The sequence below is a fragment of the Pleurodeles waltl genome, chromosome 1_2 (genome assembly GCF_031143425.1).
Source record: "Pleurodeles waltl isolate 20211129_DDA chromosome 1_2, aPleWal1.hap1.20221129, whole genome shotgun sequence".
NCBI classification, from domain to species: domain Eukaryota; kingdom Metazoa; phylum Chordata; class Amphibia; order Caudata; family Salamandridae; genus Pleurodeles; species Pleurodeles waltl.
The window spans coordinates 449,743,922-449,762,272 of NC_090437.1; the positions used below are offsets into that span (position 1 = coordinate 449,743,922).

Below are 18,351 nucleotides of genomic sequence, written 5' to 3' on the forward strand. Positions count from 1 at the left end.
CTCATAATCAGACCTTAGGTGGAAGCAGGCACTCAAGTAAAACTTGCACAGAAGCAGGTAGGTAATTGAATTGGAATATAGGATAGTCTTTTTTGGCCAACTCCTTCACTTTGATTCTGTTTTAATAAGGCCCCACCCTTATCTTCATTTGAATTTGGTTAAATGTTGGATTCAGTCGCGGCTCGTGTGGGAAGAGGCAGGGCAGGGGCACAAAAAAACAAAAATTTAAAAAAGAAACTTACTGTCTCTGCTGTGAGGCTCCTTAGTCCGCACAGCAGGCACAGGCCCCTAGCCTGCCCTGCAGCCAATCCTAACGCTGCTTTCATGCTGCTGGCAGGATGAAAGCAGCATTGGGATTGGCTGGAACTCCCTGGCTTGGCACTCCGAGGCAGAGTGGAAGCCTCTTCCTGCTGTCTCCAAACAATGCTGGGTTGGAGAGAGCCCCGTGTGCATGTGTGTTTGGCCAGCCAGAGATGACCAGTAAAACATACATGCACACTGAGGAGCACCATGGCACCATTCCTTTTGCAATAAAATAAAATATTATTGTTTTATTGTAAATGGTTTGCAGCTGCTGCTGCTGACGGGGGTGACGATCCTCCACCATAGCGGAGGAGCCGGTACTGGTTGGATTTAGATAGGCTTTTTTCAAACAAGTGCGCAAATGGGATTCTTTGTATTGCACTCTTGGTTCACTGTATAGCCTGTCCTGCCTAACAGAACAAAGTGCTTTAAATAATCCAGTAGATAAAAGTATCCTCAAGGTCCTATGAAAGCGTCTGCCCACATATTCGGTTACCAGATTGCCTCCACAAATGTATTGGTGTCCTCTAGACAAACACTACATCCTCTGCTTTTTCCGCACCAACAAAGACATGTTCTTGAAGATATTTTTTCAATAACGTCTTTATTTTAAACATTCTGAGGCAGTTTCTTTTGTTCTGCTTTTTCTCATGTCATCTTCTACAAATATGTAAGCGATCAACTGTACAAAAATATACTGTTTACCAAAAGGCAATGCAAAACGTATTTACATGACTAAAATATAATTGTATTGAAAGTAACAGTACACATATATGTATTTATTGTAAAACACTAATATACAGACGGGTATGCATAGGCTCAGGCAGAACACGAGAATGCATTGTGCTTTACTGCACAGAGTCTCATTGCATGGCTTTTATTCGCAAGGTATACCACTCAACCCGCTTCTTCTGCTGAACAGTCAATTCCAGCATATGTAAACTTTTCATACAGAGTGGTGTTCACATAAGTCTAGAAAAAAGGGGAAAACAGACTGTTACTCATAGCTTGTGTAGTTTGCATTTCATAAATAGAGAACAAGTTTATTCGGGCGCAACAAGTTTATTGACAAACTCCAAGAACAACAAAACAGAAAGTTTCTTGTACAATATTTATTATGTGTATTTGTAAAGCACACAATCGCCCACAAGGGTATCCTGGTGCTGAGCAGGTGTGTGCCTAGCTCTGTCTAGGGTATATTGTTTAGCAAAAGCTATTGGTTAAGTCTAATTTGGCTGTGTTGTACAACACTGTAGTTTTACAGTATGTTTAAAAAATTAACTGCTATGAGTTGGCTATTGTTTCATTATTAAGTTGTGAGTGATGGTGTGAGTTAACAATTAAAATCTAAAGAGTAGAGTGGTAGTGGCATGTGGAGTGAAGAGTAGAGTGCAGTGGTATAGAGTACACTGCAGTGTAGAGCAGTGCAATTTAAGATGGCATAGGGTAGAGTGGCATAAATTGCATGCCATAGAGTGCAGTGGTGTAGTGTGCAGTGGCATTCAGCGCAGAGGTATAGAGTGCAGAGTATAGTGTCATGGAGTGCAGTGGTGTAGATTGTAGTGGTGTAGAGTAGTGTAAAATGCAATTGCATAGGGTATAGTGGTGCAGAGTGGATTATAGTGGTGTAGAGTGCATTAGCATAGCTGATAGTGGCATTAGGTGTGGTGGCGTACATTAGGCTGGTGTAGAGTACAGTAGCGTAGAGTGTGCAGACTAATGTAGATTTGTGTAGAGTTTAATGAAGTAAAGTGCTGTAGAGCAGAGTGGTGTTGAGTAGAGTGGTGTGGAATGCAGTGGCATAGAGCAGAGAGTTGGAAGTTGTAGTGGAGTGGCATAGGGTGCAGTGGTGAGGGTGCAGTGTTGCAGAATATAGTAGAGTGGTGCAGAGTTCAGTGTTTTAGAGTAGTGGCCTAGAGGAATACAGTCTAAGGCCTATGTTAGAGCCTCAGTCCAAGTAATATTTGTTTAAAATTATTTGGTGTATTGATATAAGAATGTAATAGTGATAATGTATCTACACAGTAGAGATAGGTAGACGATGTGGTGTAGCATTAGGTGGCATGGTGTGGAATTATATGGTGTGGAGTGAAATTATGTGGTGTGGAATTGTGTGGCATTGAGAGGGGCTGCATTATGTGCCATTGAGTGGAATTATGTGGTGTGGGGTGCACATATGTTGCAGGATGAAATTGTGTGGCAACAAGTTGAGTGAAAGGGTGTTGTAAAGTGAAATTGTGTGGCGTGGAGTGCAATTCTGTGGAGATGAATTATTTTGCATGGAATGGAATTATGTGGTGTGGAATTAGGTGGCATGGTGTGCAATTAGCTGGTGTGGGATTATGTTGTGAACTGGAATTATGTGGTGTGGAATTATATGGCATGGGGTTACATTGTGTGGTGTGGAATTGAGTGGTGTGGCACAGAATTGTGTGGCATGACATAACTGCATGGTGTGGTGTAAAATTGTGTGCCGTGTGGATTTGTGTTGAGTGGAATTATGTGGAGTGGGTTTATGTGTAGTGCAGTCGAATTATGTGGGGCAAAGTGGAATTATTTTGTGCGAAGTGGAGTGGAGTCCAGTTATGTGGCATGACGTGGAATTATGTTTTGTGGAATTCTGTGCTGTGGAATTATGTGGCATGGAACTGTGTGGCACAGAAATGTGTGGCGCTGAGTGCAATAGTGGAGGACTGGAATTGAGTAGCATGGAGGGGAATTATGTGGTGTGGAATTATGTGACATGGTGTAGATTTATGTGGCATGGTGTAGAATGGAATTATGTAGATTGCAGTAGAATTATATAGGGTGGATTTGTGTGACATATAATTGTGTTGGGTAGATTTGAATTATGTGGCATAGACTGGAATTATGTGGAGTGCAGTCAAATTATGTGGCATAAAATAGAGTTTTGGTACACAGAGTGGAATTTTGTGGCGTGGGGTTTAATTATGTTGGATGGCGTGAAATTATGTTGTGTGGGCTGGAGTTATCTGGCGTACATTGGAGTAATGTTGCCTGGAACTGTGTAAAATGGAATTGTGTGGCAACATTTTCTGTGGTGCGGAGTGGATGTCCAATTATGTGGTGCAGAGTGCAATTGTCTAGTGTGGAATTGTTATATTTTAAATGTATTTTGGGCACCCTAGTGCCTACCCAGGCAGCCAAAAAAACAATGTTGGGTGCTAAAGGTGGAGCCCCACCGCCCGCATGGGGAGCCGCACTGGTCCTGCCCGGCGGGAGCAGCTGATTTTGCCACTCACCCCGTCCCACTTATCCCTCCCTTTCTTGAAGATGTCAGACCCCAGGGGTAGGGGTCATTGGTGCCCTAATAAGGGAGGCAAACTCCCCTCCCCCCCTTCCTCCAATTCATATAATAATTGAACCCCGGTGCCCTGGACCACCTTGCAGGGTGTCATAATTTATTTATTTATTATTGGGCACAATTTATTTTCCTGCAATCCCACTATACTATTACAGGATCAGTTCCTCTGGAACATCAACGCACATACACACCCACACTGGGGCCAGGAGGAGCAGGGTATCTCTACCCTTCCCCCTTTTATCTTTCTTGTGAAACATTTGCAGGACAGGGGGCTAAGTCCCCGAGTCCTATAATGGTTGCTTCTCTCTTTTTGTTCATGCCCAATCAGAACGCTCACTTCTGTAGGCGGGACATTGCTAAGGTTGAAAAAAGCCCACGCCTCCAATCATAATGCTCTCTTTTTTTTCTTCTTTTTTTACATTGAGCTTGCTGGACTCCCAAAAGAGTCCCTTGAACTCAACCGTCCAGATATACACATTTTGTACCTTCATTTCTCCTTAATGGATTTAGACCAAATCATAAAAAGCCTACTTCCTGGGCCACGTTTGGTGTAATTTGGTGTCGGATATGTAATTCCATTTGCCGTTTTGCCCCTTTTCAAAACTCCCTATGGAATGTGCATGGATATTTTGCATTTTGTGTTGTGACCACCTCCTTTTTCTGGCCCCTTCATGATGGACTACCCTAAATCCTTCCATGAAGAAACCTAACAAAAAAAGAGCACTTTTTTGGGAATGTTTTGAGATGATTGGTCAAACGGTGCCAAAGCTATTATCAAACCAGAAAAAAGCTTATATAAGATATATATGTGTGTTTCTGTAAATATATATTTGTGAGTGTTTATATGTATTTATATACACATATCCATACATACAAGGGCTTTGGGTCAACCCTCTTTTTCAATTGGTATGCCAGTGTAATTTTCACTCTTGTTCCATTTTTTTAGTGCCTTTGAGCAGTGGGTCCACCCATTTGTTTCTTGCCCAGTGAGTGATCAAATGTGTCTGATTATAAGTTCTAATCTGCATGAAAAGGATTGCACAGCATTACCAAGGCTGATGTGGCAGTTTTCCTTCTTTTTTTTCTGTAGGTCCCCTTTCATTTCTTTCCTTCTCTTTTTATTTTGATTGTTTTTTTAGCTCCCCAGAGTGCGCTAATAGGCAGCTTGAATGCTTTTATTTCATCTGCAGTGCATCTCACGTGGCTAGTGTCTCAAAACCAGGAAGCCATCATGGAATTATATCACTGTGTATCATTGTGTTACCATTCCGAATGGCTAGTATGTAGTTCTAAACGTGGAGGCCTTGCTGGAACTTTAAATTAGTGCTACACTATGTAAATACCATAGCAAGATGGCCACTTTCTACTATGTTAGTTTTATTTGTTACTGCATGCATATGCTAGCCATGTTTAAGTAGCAGCATGTTTACTTTTTCTACTTTTATTTATCTTACACATGTTGTTGAGTTTTGTGTGTTTTATTGTGGCTATTTAAGTGGGTGAATGCAAGAATGAGTCACTCATGATTGAGAGCAAGGGTGAGAGGCAGAGTGCATGCATGATGACTTACTGAGTGTCTAGAACCCATCAATGAGTGTAGAGGTACTCTTGATTTATAAGCCAGACTGCAAATCTACAGACAAATGTCCATAAATAACAACTTAAGGTGTAGGTGAGAGCAGCCTAATGAACTCAACAAATTGTAGGAGATCAGGAAAAGGAAATGATAAAGATGTGGGGAAAAAAGACCAGGGAAGCAACTTGAAAAAGAAATGGAAAGAGAAAGAAAATGTAAGGAAGGAAGAAAAATAGGATAGGGAAAAATTAAAGAAGCACAGAATGGTCAAAGTGTGAGTAGAAAGAAGGAGGGAAACTTAATTGGAAGGAATTGTGACATGAAGGGCAGAAAGTTGCAAGGACTCAAGGGGGCTGAAAAGAAGGAAGGACAAAATAATAGATGGGCATATGCAAAAGTGAAATGATGAATGGGGGGTTGAGTTGATTGATGAGTGGAAGGAATGATGGACAAGAATGGTGAAAGGTTAGATGAGTGAAAGAAACATGGCTCATTCAAAGGCTTGGATGGAAGGATACATGAATGGGTAAAAAGACTGAACTCTAAAAGCATGGATTGAAGAATGAAGGAGTGGGTGGTTATAATGGTAAAAATATTACTGGGTGAAGTCGAAGGAAGATTAGAATGGTTAAAACATGGAGGACAAATATGGAAAGATGAATTAATGGAATTCATCCATAAAGGAAAAATATGAATGGGTAAATAGCAAGAAGGGTAGACTGGTTAAAAGGTGGATGGGGTGACCAGATGGAAAGATGGTTGAAAAGATGGGTGGGTGAAAATGTAGATGTAAGAATTAAATTGTAACAGATTGGATGAATGGGATAGAGAAAGAATGAATGTATGGAATGGTGGAAAGACTGCTTGTTTGATGAATGTAGGGATGGATGGACAAAGGCATGGATGTCTGGAGGCCAGGAGGATAGATGGTAGGTTGAAAGGGACTCTTCTACGAAGGGTCAGATGAGTTTATTCGCTTGGTGGAATTGGAGGGTTAATGAAAGGGAGGTATTTTATTTATCTGGCTATTCCTTTGCTTCGTATTAATGCGTTCTAAATGGAAAAAATGTTTATAAGGACTGATTGGCAGTTATTGGAACCAGCATTTACTTAAATCAGTTGTAGCAGGTTAGCAACACATTTAAATAGAAATCTGTAGTGTGCTCTTAATCAGTGCTCATACTAAAACGAGTGCCGTTGTCAATTGTGACGGTCTTGCAGTATCACTTGAGTGTAAATGAGACACTTTATTTTGCCACGTGCATTTAATTTCTTTGACGACTATACAACATCCAGTGTGTTCCATCTTACCTTTCTTTCTTCTAACATCCTATTTAATGACACCAGGATCTGTGCAAAGGAAGGTCTTTCATAAGGTTTTTCACGCCAACATTGTCTCATCAAGTCATACCTTTAAAAAAAAAAAACTTTACGATGAAAATCTCTTATCCAAAAACCTTTGCAGCATCTACAGTATTATTCAGAATTAGGCTTAAAATTGGGGTTTTCACTATAAGATCAAAATGTTGCTGCATTAATCAATGTATGAATTGGTAGGTCTTCACCTGTTAAATTCTCACACAAAAACATCACCTAACGCATTCCATAGCTAAGATATGTTACCTCTTCCACTGGATACTTGCCCTAACGGCCTTGTAAAAATGTAAGATCTTTTCTTTTCATCACTGGTTAAATAAGATTTTCACTGAGTTTTTAACACACTTTTTGTACCAGCTCTTGAAAAGAAAAAGTATATCTTTAGAGCAATGTATATTATTGTGTTGATTCGGAGAGTGGAGCAGGCAGCATGTATACTAAAGATCACTGGATAATTTAATAGCATATTTTTACTTTCTGGTATTGAGGTGTTTATTGACTGTATCACTATATGCCAAGGAACACCCTTTGGTCTAACACACTGTAAGGATTTCTTATAAGTGGGCGAGCTAATGAAGGCTTGGACCGAGGTCGAGCAGATGCCTGGCTCTGGGTACTCTTGGACCCGTTAGCCCAAACCAGACAAAGACAAATATTCATGTGGCTTCTGCCACTTACCTCAGTCACCAACCTGGCCCCTCACCCTCTGCACCCCTGCTGCGGAGGAGCCACCTAACACTGTGTCCTGTTCGTTTTTAGGTTTCACAAAATCTGTTGTATTTAATATAAATCTTAAAAGGGCCTTATATCCCACCCTTACTTTTCATTTGTTTGGTGCTTGCCTCTTCCATTTCTTCCATTTCTATTGGTTGTAGCTTATTATTTCCTGTTGGTCTTCGTGTTCTTTTCTTCTCAGTGACCCATGGCTCAAGTATTCCTTTTCATCCACTTTTGTTGAACTTCTTTTTAGGTGTTGCCTGCACAGCGCTTGTGCTTTGCTTGTTTTGTTTGTCCTCTGCCCTGTACCTAATCTCTCTATGGCTGCACGCGTTTCACGCTTGTTTGTTGGCTGCATGTTTTTTTTGTTTGTCCTCCATGTTCTGGAAAGTACGCTGTCACTACTGGACTTAATTAAATTTCAGTGGCGGAAGTATTTATGGCTGTGCTTGATTTTACAGCACATAACATGACTTATTCGAAATTGAGAATTCCAGCTTCAAATTGATTTATCCAAGTTGCTGATGCATGAAGAGACCAATGCGTGACTGCCAGATGAAAATAAATCAGGAAGCATAACTGACCGCTGAGGATACTCCATGAACTTAATTTGTTCATGAAGTGTCCTCTGGAGTCGTAGTTTGTTTGTGGTTAGACAGTTTTTATCAGTATTTTGGCAGACCCATTGGCATCTCAGCGGTCGATTACACTTTGTGCTTAATTTTCAACTGGTGGTGACGCATTGGTTCCCCCATTTGTCAGCAGCTTTGATAAATCAATTTGAAGCAGGGATTCACAATTTTGAATAAGTTATGGTATGTGGCTTGATGTACTGATGTTCTGAGTTTATTAAGACAATGATATAAGGTATCACCGTTCATGGACTGTATACCTGGGACATCCAAGTATATGTAATGTTGCAGATTGTCAGGTTTGACAGACACTAGCTGGAGATCCGAACTGCCCTGAGGAAGCCTGTGTTAAGGCAAGGCACGTTGGATGTGCTTGTGCTTCTGGATGAAGAATTCGAATTCAAACTTAAGCATATGAAAATGATTTACTAGTCATATTTTGGATGAAGCTTTGATATATACAGATTTGTTTTGTTGCCACTCGTTTCTCTGTTTAAATGTTTATAATGTATGCCCAATGAGCAGCTGGCCTTTGGAGGCGGACAACGTCTTTATAGTGACATGGTGGTAACTCCAGGTGGTGCAGCATTAGATTCCTTGGCTGCCATCTCTTGTTCAGTCTCTTGTAAATGAGGCCCTTGGTTTGCTAATGAGTGTAATTGTCTGTATTGAGCCCCTTCTGAAATCAGTCTGTTGTTAAGTCTAGTGATGCAGGTGCTATCAGCATTCATATAGAACATGCTTTCTCTTAACGTAACATTTTTTTCCTAGAAAGATGTCTTGTTTCAACCTGAATTAAACTGTAATGAATATTTAACACAGTGTACTGATGCAGCTCATCAACAAATTATTCAACCCATTAGTGGGAGACTATCATCTGTTTTAGCTGGTATTGTGGTTTTTACAGTCAAGCCAGACCGTTAGCTCGTTTCTCCCAAGGAATCTGCTGGGTTGCACCTGTCTAGGCACCCTGAGAAATTTGGTGAGTGTCCCTGCAAATTCCCACCATCAATGTGTGAAGGCCTAACTGCTACCATTGAGCACTTAAGGAGGACACCTCACAGGGCTTTGCCTTCCACATGCACACATTTCTCCTTCAGGGTGTAGTGTGCAAAATTTGCACAATCTTGTGAATAGGCTAAATAATTCACCTCCATTGGACAGCGTTTTTGACTGCCAGCTGTGCCTGAATAGAACCGCGAGTTGATCCAAGCACGAATACCATGAATGCGGCTTGCAAAGGGAACACTATTTATGAAATTGGTTCCATATTTATGAGTGCACTGACCCTTGAATAGTTTCTCTCAACTGATTCTTTGATCAAAGCAGTTATGGATGGGGCAAGCACAATGTCCAGAAAGGAGTTTCTGTTGGTTTCCTCAGCATGTAGGAGAAAGGTTGAGACGCATAGAGAAAGGAACTACCTGAACTCTACTAGTCCAGCAATATAGTTATGTTTCTTATTCATTTTTATGTTCATAATTAATCAATTTTAAGTGTATCAACATTCGTGCTTGACACCAAGATTAAAACTCAATGTCCATTTATTACCAGTCCATCTTGATAGTGGGTCATTCAGGATTTCCCTTTCACCTTCTGAGAGAGACAGTTGTGATCAAGAAACTCATGGCGTTGACAAGACATGCCCATTTGTCCTGCTCCCATGAAATTATGACCTCAGCATCAGAAAATGTTTAATTACAACATTTTCATTAGAGCAGGAAAACGAAACAGGAGGAAGTCGTGATGGTCCTCTAGGTGTTGCTTTTTCACTATTGTGAGAGACTTTTTCCATTAACTACAGGGACCATAACCTTGCTGGTGTGCCGGTGATGAAAGGTATTTCTTGAAACTGTCTCACTCTATTACTTTTCGGGTAGTGTTTATTAATATTAGAACATTTAACGAATAACTACAGTTGCTGCTTTATAACGTGGCAATTTATGTATATCCTGATTCGATTACTGGGGCATCTTATCCATGTTTGCATCATTCCTCTGTATCACATTTTATATTATCACAAGCATGCATATCTTTTTAGTGTGCTTACCGTCTAAGTCAGTGCCACAACCCCAACATTGTTTACTCCTCAAATGCATATAATTTATGACCCGACAGTGCCACTTAGAGCACAAATGCATTCATCGCATGCACTTGATTACTATTTCTAATTGTGTTCCCAGAATATACCAAATGGCAAAAAAAAATGAAAGATATACCTCAAAACTGATGTATTTTAGGTAACTGATGCTGTCACTTTTTTGAATATATCACTTGTTCCTTGCTGAACTAAAATGTACTTATCGTACCTGTAGTAAGTCCTTTTTAGACCCCAAATTGGACACCCCTGCCCTAGCTTAGTTTTACTGCTTGTACCTTTATACACAACTTTATTCATACTTTAGCGCTCCTGCATTTAGCATTTAGCTCGGTGGTGCTGCCATCCTATACGCACAGTCCTATTACCAAAATGGGAACCACATAACATACCCTTCCATGTATGGTTTCTACCGCATACTGCCATAGTAGGGTTTCTGATGGACATTTCTAACCACAGATTGTTCAGCTTTATAGTATTCCAAAGGTGCCAGACTTGGTTCAGAGATTTTTAAGCAGTGCGCCTGCATGCTGGTAGGTGGTGTCTTGCAGAACCACAGTGAATCCACACAGCCCCAGAAATGACAGTGGAGCCACATTTAAGCACCACTCCCTGCTCTCGGAGTCAGTTCCTTTTTTTTTCTGTGCCTTGTGGTACAGATCCAGAGCTGCGCTCCTATCCTTATTGGTCTCTGATGACTTCTAAATTAAACAAGGACAGTGTCCTATTCCCAACTCAAAAAGTAAGTATCAAGCCATGCTGAGACTGCAAGAATCAGACGTCAGTCAGAGACATTTGTGTTTGTAATGTTTAAGCTCAGGTCAAGACTACAAGTTGTGCGACGTGTGTGCTTATGTACCTTAAGGTGATTCTGGGGTGTGAGGCAGAGCTTTGCGTCGCCAAACATAAGAAGAGTTTGCAGTTGAAGCACAGAGCCCACTCCAAGTTGCAGGGCCACTTCCTGGTAGAAGTCTTCCAGTAAGTAAATGAAGGCCTCAACAGAGTTGCAAGAAGGCCAAGTGGGACTCAACCCCATCCCACCACTTGAAGTCTAATGAGAAGGAGCAAGGGTTTCAAACTGAAGATAGCATTTTTCTGGTGTCACCCGAAACTGACCTAATTCTGCAATTGGTCCCGGCATGTCTAAAACTCCCATAACTATCCTTGACCCTGTAACAGATATCAGCCTTCAGGGCGGTCACATTGAAAATCTTTAGTGCGATTCTGACACCCTGTGACATGCCTGCCGTTGCCACAGAGCCACATGGGGCGTCCGATCAGGCTTCTGTTTGCAGGTCTGGCCCCCAACTGTGCCCTTTGGACCTATTAAGGGCCTGCACCCGTGCCAGTCCTGACTTCTATGCTGATGCTAAGATCCACGTCAGTTTCCTCTGTGCCGACGCTGATCCAACACACAGTTCTGATGCAGACATTTGAACCCAAACTGTTGTCACTCTGGGACCCTGCTATGCCATGAGATTACAAAGATTCAGCTGGACACCAATCCAACAGCTTCCACAACACCACTTCCAACAGAGGATTGAGGACCTCTTCGGATTCGATTCTGATCCAGCTTAGGGCACAGCTAATGGTCCTCAGGACACTGATGATAATGGAGTCAACTTACTTCCCTTTCATTATACTGTTGATGCTTAGTACTTACACCTACAAAATGGCAATGGGTTATACACCTCTTAAAACAGAGCTAGACTCAGAAAGTGCCTCTTTTGAAATGGTGTTTCGGAGTGCAGCTGAGGCATTAGACTTACAACAGTCCACTTTTGAGAAAACAACAAGATTCTTCAACCAATACCAGTTTCATCTTAGCCATTACTGTCATTCAATGAATCCTTACTTATGCTTTTATGGCACCACGGCCCAAACCCTGCTCATGCCCTCTGGTCAGTCGACCAAATATCTGGACTTCCTAACCCAACATCCTACACCGAAGAGCTTGATAGTTTAGACCTGAACAAAGTAGCATAACCCACATTTCTTTCCAACCAATTCTCCTGAGAATTGATGCCCCTGGAAAGAGAATGTTCACTTGGGTTAGTCTAGCCCCCATATCCATCAATACAGTTTTTCTGCGGCTAAGTGCATAAGTGCACCAGTGTGGCCATCGTTGAAGACTTCAAAGCTTTGCTGGCTCTAACACCAATGACTGCATACGCAGAGATATTAGCACCAGCATCATGCTCGACAGGCATGCTTTGATTCGATCAATCGGGGTTTCAAGAGATGTTCATGCATCCCTTTGATGGCTCCAGGTTATGTGGAGAAAACAATGATTTAGCGCTGGGATGATTAAGGACAGTAGTGCCACACAATAGTGGTCATTGGGGCTATTATCACCAGCTAAGCAATTTCAACAACAATACCTGGAAGTTCAAGGGGTAACCCAGGGGGCTAGCTTACAAGCAGACCCAGCAATTTTTAGGCCAAGGGCTTGGTAGCAGCCACAACCAGCAGGGACAACATTCCTCCAGTTTTTCCTCCCCTTCTGCAATGGCTGCAACCCACTTTAGTTTGTCCTCACAAGCTTGTACCTAGCTAATAGGAGGCTTGATACAGCATTTCCCCCTTCCTGGAGATCCATCACTTCAGACAGGTGGGTGCTGCAGATTATTCAAAGACACTTCAAGTTTACCATTATTTCCTTCAGGCTTATTTGACACTTTGGGTGTTCACAGCAGCAACCAGCAACATTACTCCTTTGCAAGACCTGTGCAATGCCCTCTCATTGTCTTTCTGCAGCAAGATCAAAACACTACACAGCAGTTTCACCCCACAACTGAAATCCTTGAACCTCACCAGAAACTTCCATTGACGAACACAATAACCACATGGGACACCATCAGGACTGAGGAAAACACTGCAACTGTGAAGATCATACATTCAGAGACTCCTGCCCCATCGCCCGGCAAGAAATGAGTGACCCCATCAGCAAGGCCCTCACCCTGCAATGTTACATGCCAAGCCCACCTCACATCATACCACACCTCCAGGAACTCCTGTCAAGGGCTCCTGACAAATAAGCGTGCACACTTAAAACTTCTCACCCACTGAACCGTCACTGGGGCAATCCTGGACAGGGTGGCATTCAAGGCCTTTTCATATCAGCAGTGAATCCAGGACATTCAGGATACGATCCTGATATTTTGGGATTGGTATTTGGTCAACCTGAGCACCAGGTATCATATGTAGACCCTCCCAGAGAAACTCAGACTACCATGGTCCCAGCATGACACCTGCAACTCCAAATCAATTTAGATATTGAAGGAGCTGGCACAGGATTTGCGTCATTGACTGACAAATGTAACCCGAACCACTGCAGGCTACTCTCCTGCCTCCATCAAAGGCTCGCTATTGTGACAGACATATCACTACTGGGTTGGAGGAGGGCACTTTTGAGAAGTGAAGATTAAAGACTTTTAGTCTCTGGTGGAGAGTCAGCTTCCTATAAAAATTTTGGCACTTTGGGCAATTTATCTGTCCCTAAAAGCCATCCTGCTATGTATCGGAGGGAGGCTGGCGCAGGCCCCCATGGACAACACAACTGGCATGTAGTATTGCATAAAGCAGCATGCAGTGGGGTCATGGATCCTGTGCCAGGAGCCCCTATGCCTTTGGAAATGGCTGGACAAGCAGAGCATATTCCTTATGGCCAACCACCTAGCAGGGTCTGTGAATGCCAGAGCGGACATACTTAGCAGATAGAGGGTGGTGGTCACCAGGGCCTTCTTTGTTTTTGTAGGGGCTGGCCCCAGGGAGGTGGTGGTCTCCGGGGGCATATATGGCCGTGTGGCCCCCTCCTTTTTAAATAAGTTATTGGGCCTGGGAAGGTGGTGGTCCCGGGAGAGGGGGGAGAGGAGGGTTCCACAATGGCTCCCGCATATGTCTGGCATGGAGCCCCGGAGGGTTGGTGGTCCCCGGGGCTTTTTGAAGCCCTAGGAAAGGGGTCTCCATGTGCCCCTCCTCCTTTTTTTATAAGTGGCCATGCCACCGAGACCAAGGGCAATATTAAAAGCAAGTGCAGGAGGCCACTTTTTTAAGAAAAAGTTTCAATTCATCACAAAATTTGTGAATTTCACTGCAAATATTTTTTTAAGTGTTTTTTTTTTTTTACCCTGGCAGGGTCCCAGAGGGACCCCTGGACCACAGCTATGGGTTCAGGGTATTCCTACCCTGCGCCCTTTTAATTGTTTTATATTTGTGGGGGGCTCGGCTAAAGCCCAATCCCAAAATGGCTGCCAACACTTCCTGGTTGAAGTGTTGGCAGCCAATCAGATCTCTGCACAATATCAGGAGTATTTGCAAAAAAAAAGCAGAGAGGTCAAACAAATAGCCTTTAATGGTACCCCTGCAAGCTATTTCTAGGCCAAAGACAAAACAAACATGTAGACATCCAACCGTTTGGCTTCAAAGGGGTAGGTTTTGTGAACTTCACACCTGACCACACATTTGTCCTAGTGCTGAGCAAAAATGAACTTTCCAGAGGGACGCATGGCTGGGAGGATGACATCCACAACCTTTGGTCATATATCAGATGAAGTCACCTGCCTCAGCTCAATATCCATGCATAAAGGTATAGTTGTGCAGGCTTGGGTGGAGAAACCTGCCCTCCTGATGCAACAGAAGGTAGTCCTTAAGTCATAGTCTGATTGCAGGACAGATGCTCATGCCTAAAACATAGGGGTACCACTCATTCTCTCAGTCTGAAGCCTCTAAAATGACTTGATGTTCATCATAACTTGAGGAAGAGGTAGAAAACCATATAGAAGTTCTGTGCAGCACTCACAAACGAATGCTCCTCCTACAGATAGCATTATTGTGAACACCAACATGCAGAAATGTTGACACTGCACATTCTCGACAGTGATGAAAAGAACCAGCCTGGTGTCTTCCAACTGTGGAAGGTGCCCAGTTCCACCTCAGTATGCAACTGCACTTTGTGATCCACCACAGAAAACAACAAGGTGAAGGTAGGACTGCTTGAATTAGATCACTGGCGAACACATGTGCAGCATTCCAGTCTATAGTTCTTCGCCTATTATGCCATTCTAGTCAGAGGCTGCCTTATGCAAATCAGTCTTGATCCGTCACCAATAAGAACAGTCCACTCTGAATTACCAGGCCAGTCCCCCTCCATTTTGGGACACAAGCAACCCTAGACAGGTTTTGACCTGAATAGGTCTCATCAGTGAGGTATAGCTTGAGTCTTGTAGCAAAGTGAGCACCGGGCCCATGTCTGGGCATACCTGTTGCACTTAGGGTGTCTACTGCAAAAATAGCTAGGTGATGGTAGTTATACTTGAGAATATGCACCTGCTTTCTTTTAATGGATGGCAGGAAGGCCTCTATACCAGGCAGATGGCCCGCAGTTCCTACAGATTTATGTGGAGTTGGGCCTGCACAGGAGATCAGAGTCGACCTCTCCCAGATGACCTCCCCAGCCTAGCAGTGATGCATCCATCACAATCAGCTCTGGATGGGGCTACTGGTCAGGTAGTGGTCAGCAGCCACCGTAGCAGATATTGTGCATTCTCCTGCATAACCTGGATGTCATCTGACATATTTCCTTAGTGCTGGTCCCACCAAGACTTCAGATTCAATTGTAGAACCAGCATATGCCTAATGGTGAAGTGGACGAGCACGCGGGCAGAAAAAGCTTGGACCAGTATAACCATTTTTAATTTGCCCTTCCCCAAGAAAGCATTCAGAAGGTAGAGACCTAAAATAGGACTAAGGTGTCCATCTTTTGATATGAAGATATGGTAACAACCTTTGCCTACTTCTGATGCCAGTCCTGCCTTAGTGGCCCCCTACATCAATAGAGCCTGCACCTCTCGCAGCATGATGATTAGGTGTTTCTCTGGAAGCCACTTTGATGAGGGAGGAACTAGTGGTAGGCCAGAAAGAAAGAGGAGGGCATAAGAAAGAGGAGGGCATAACCCTAAGGAAACTCCGAAGGACCCTTCTAGTATGTGATGGACTGTCACTCAGGGAGAAAATGTCTGATCCTGCCTTCCACAAGGTATCTGTGAGTTGCTAAGGGTAAACTAAAGTATTTTTGGAGCGGATGCTGCCAGTGTGGGAGACTGAGAAGAATGGTGCCCCTGGTGACGTGTGCAATATCTGCTTGATCCCTATCCCAGTAACGAAAAGATTGGGGTGACTACTATGGTGTCTATATGGCAACCCTTTGGAGTAGCTTAGGAAGGGTTGAAACTGATGAGGAAACAGTAAAGCAGGGGAAGAAAGGTCCAAGGAACGTGGTGTGGCTGTGCTTTGCATAAAATATTTGAGGGCAAAATTGGCATTTTGGCTAAATATAGTGGACTCATCAAAAGGCATATCCATAAGGGATGCCTGCATGTCACTGGAAGAGCTAGGGGATTGCATCTGCATCCACACATGAGAGCACCACACTAGTGCTTACCGCTCGCCCCAAACAATCAATTGTATCTAGGCCAGCCCTAATTACATATTTAGCTGCATCCTGGCCGTCCTGAATGGTCTGAGGTAAAGTCGTCCGAAACCCCCTGAGTACTACTGGCGGGATTCCACTGGCTGTGTCCCATCCCAGAGAGCCTAAAAGGCAGACTGCATTGACTGACCTCAATACCAAGCTGGCTGAAGAGAACATTTGGTTCCTGAGCGCCTCTATCCTTTTTGACTCTGGACTAATCATGGCAAATTCATTAGGATTCACTTTGCTGGTGGAAGTCTGGACCATCTCTCAGGGGTAGGATGCTGCATAAGAAAGTGGCATAAGGTATGTTGCATCTGGCCACCTCCCTGTTCACCAGTAGGCAAGAGCAAGGCTTAGCCCAAGCACCCATAAAAATGTTAGTCAGTGCTTTATTAAATTGAAGTGTGGGCTCAGATGAGGCTGACCCAGGGTGCAAAACCCCAGTAAGAACATTTGTCTTGATTTTAACAGAAGGCAGCTGTAGGAAAATGATTTACTGGTTGAGGGGGGTGAAATCCTACCTAAGCGGCAACCTCAGTTCTTGTCAGGGTGAAACACAAGCAAACCTTAAATCAACCTGTGCGCAGCCCTCTCACAGCTTGCACAAAAGCAGTCAGGTTTAACTTAGAGGCAATGTGTAATGTATTTATGCAACACTTCAAACAGTAATACATTGAAAACACAACACAATAAAACTCCTGCACCAATTTGGAAAAACAGAGTTGTGTGCTCATTGTCTCACTGGAATCAAGGTAGCCTGGCTGATGAAGGGTGATACCCTGAAACCAGTCCCAGGACGCTTGTTTCTGGTCCAGGGAGGATCAGGCCTGGCAGTTCAGGGTGGACTGTTCCCATAGGGAACAGGGTCAAGACTGATTCGCAAATGGTTGGGCACTAACTGGGGTGGCATTGTGAGCAAAAATACAATGGATTAAACCCAGATCTGTGACTGGGCGAGAGTGTTTGAAAAGGTTCTGCACTCCGTCCATCCTCCTTTTGTGTTGCTAAAGTAGGACAAGAAAATACCACCTTTCTCAAACTGACATTTTCAGAATTGTGACATAAAATAAAGCTTTACCATTAAACAGGGTTTTAAATAACAATTCTTTAGAGACTAAACTCAACTTTCCTAGGTACTGCGAATTGAAGGTAATCATTAATTAAATGTAATAAGGTAACCAAATGTTATCCTCTGGGAGAGGCAGGCCTTGCAGTATTTAAAACACATTTAAGAGTTTTTCACTGCCAAGACTTGCAAACCTTAAATGTACATGTCCAACTTTTTAAATACACTGCACCCTACCCTATGGGCTGTTACGGGCCTACCCTAGAGGTGATTTGTATGTATTAAACAGGAAGGTTTAGACCTAGCAGAAGGTTTATTTTGCCAGGTCGAAATAGCAGTTTAAAACTGCACACACCGGCTGCAATGGCAGTTCTGAGACGTGTAAAAAGGCTGTGCAAAGGGGTGGCACAATAAGTGCTGCAGACCCCCTAGTAACATTTAATTTACAGGTCCTAGGTACATGTAGGGACTTTACTAGGGACTTACAAGTAAATTACTTCTGCAAGTTGGGTGTACGCCTATTTCACCAGTATTAGAGGTGAGAGCACAAGCACTTTAGCACTGGTTAGCAGTGGTAACGTGTGCAAAGTGATAAGGACAACAAAAACGAATTTAGCAAAAATAAAAGGAGTGAGACAAAAGGTTTGAGGACTGACCGGCAGGGGTGTAGCTTCAGGGGGTTGTTTGGGGTGTTACACCCCCCTGATAATTGTATTTTCTGATGAATAGGTGGGTACATGTGCTTTCAGTCGGGTATTGTGAGATGTCTGTTGGATTTCATC

The 18,351-nt window shown here is 43.1% G+C and overlaps 1 protein-coding gene across 2 annotated transcripts in view; it reads right to left on the reverse strand.

The window, feature by feature from the left end:
• Positions 1-896: 896 nt before the first annotated feature.
• Positions 897-18,351, reverse strand: part of TEK (TEK receptor tyrosine kinase) — a 385,575-nt gene continuing 368,120 nt past the window's right edge. For both annotated transcript variants that reach the window (XM_069240727.1, XM_069240736.1), the window contains exons 22-23: positions 6,516-6,615; positions 897-1,275 (exon numbers count right to left, since the gene is read on the reverse strand). In XM_069240727.1, the coding sequence (XP_069096828.1) occupies positions 1,201-1,275; positions 6,516-6,615 (175 nt within the window). In that variant the 3' untranslated portion in view covers positions 897-1,200. The remainder of the gene's footprint in view (positions 1,276-6,515; positions 6,616-18,351) is intronic.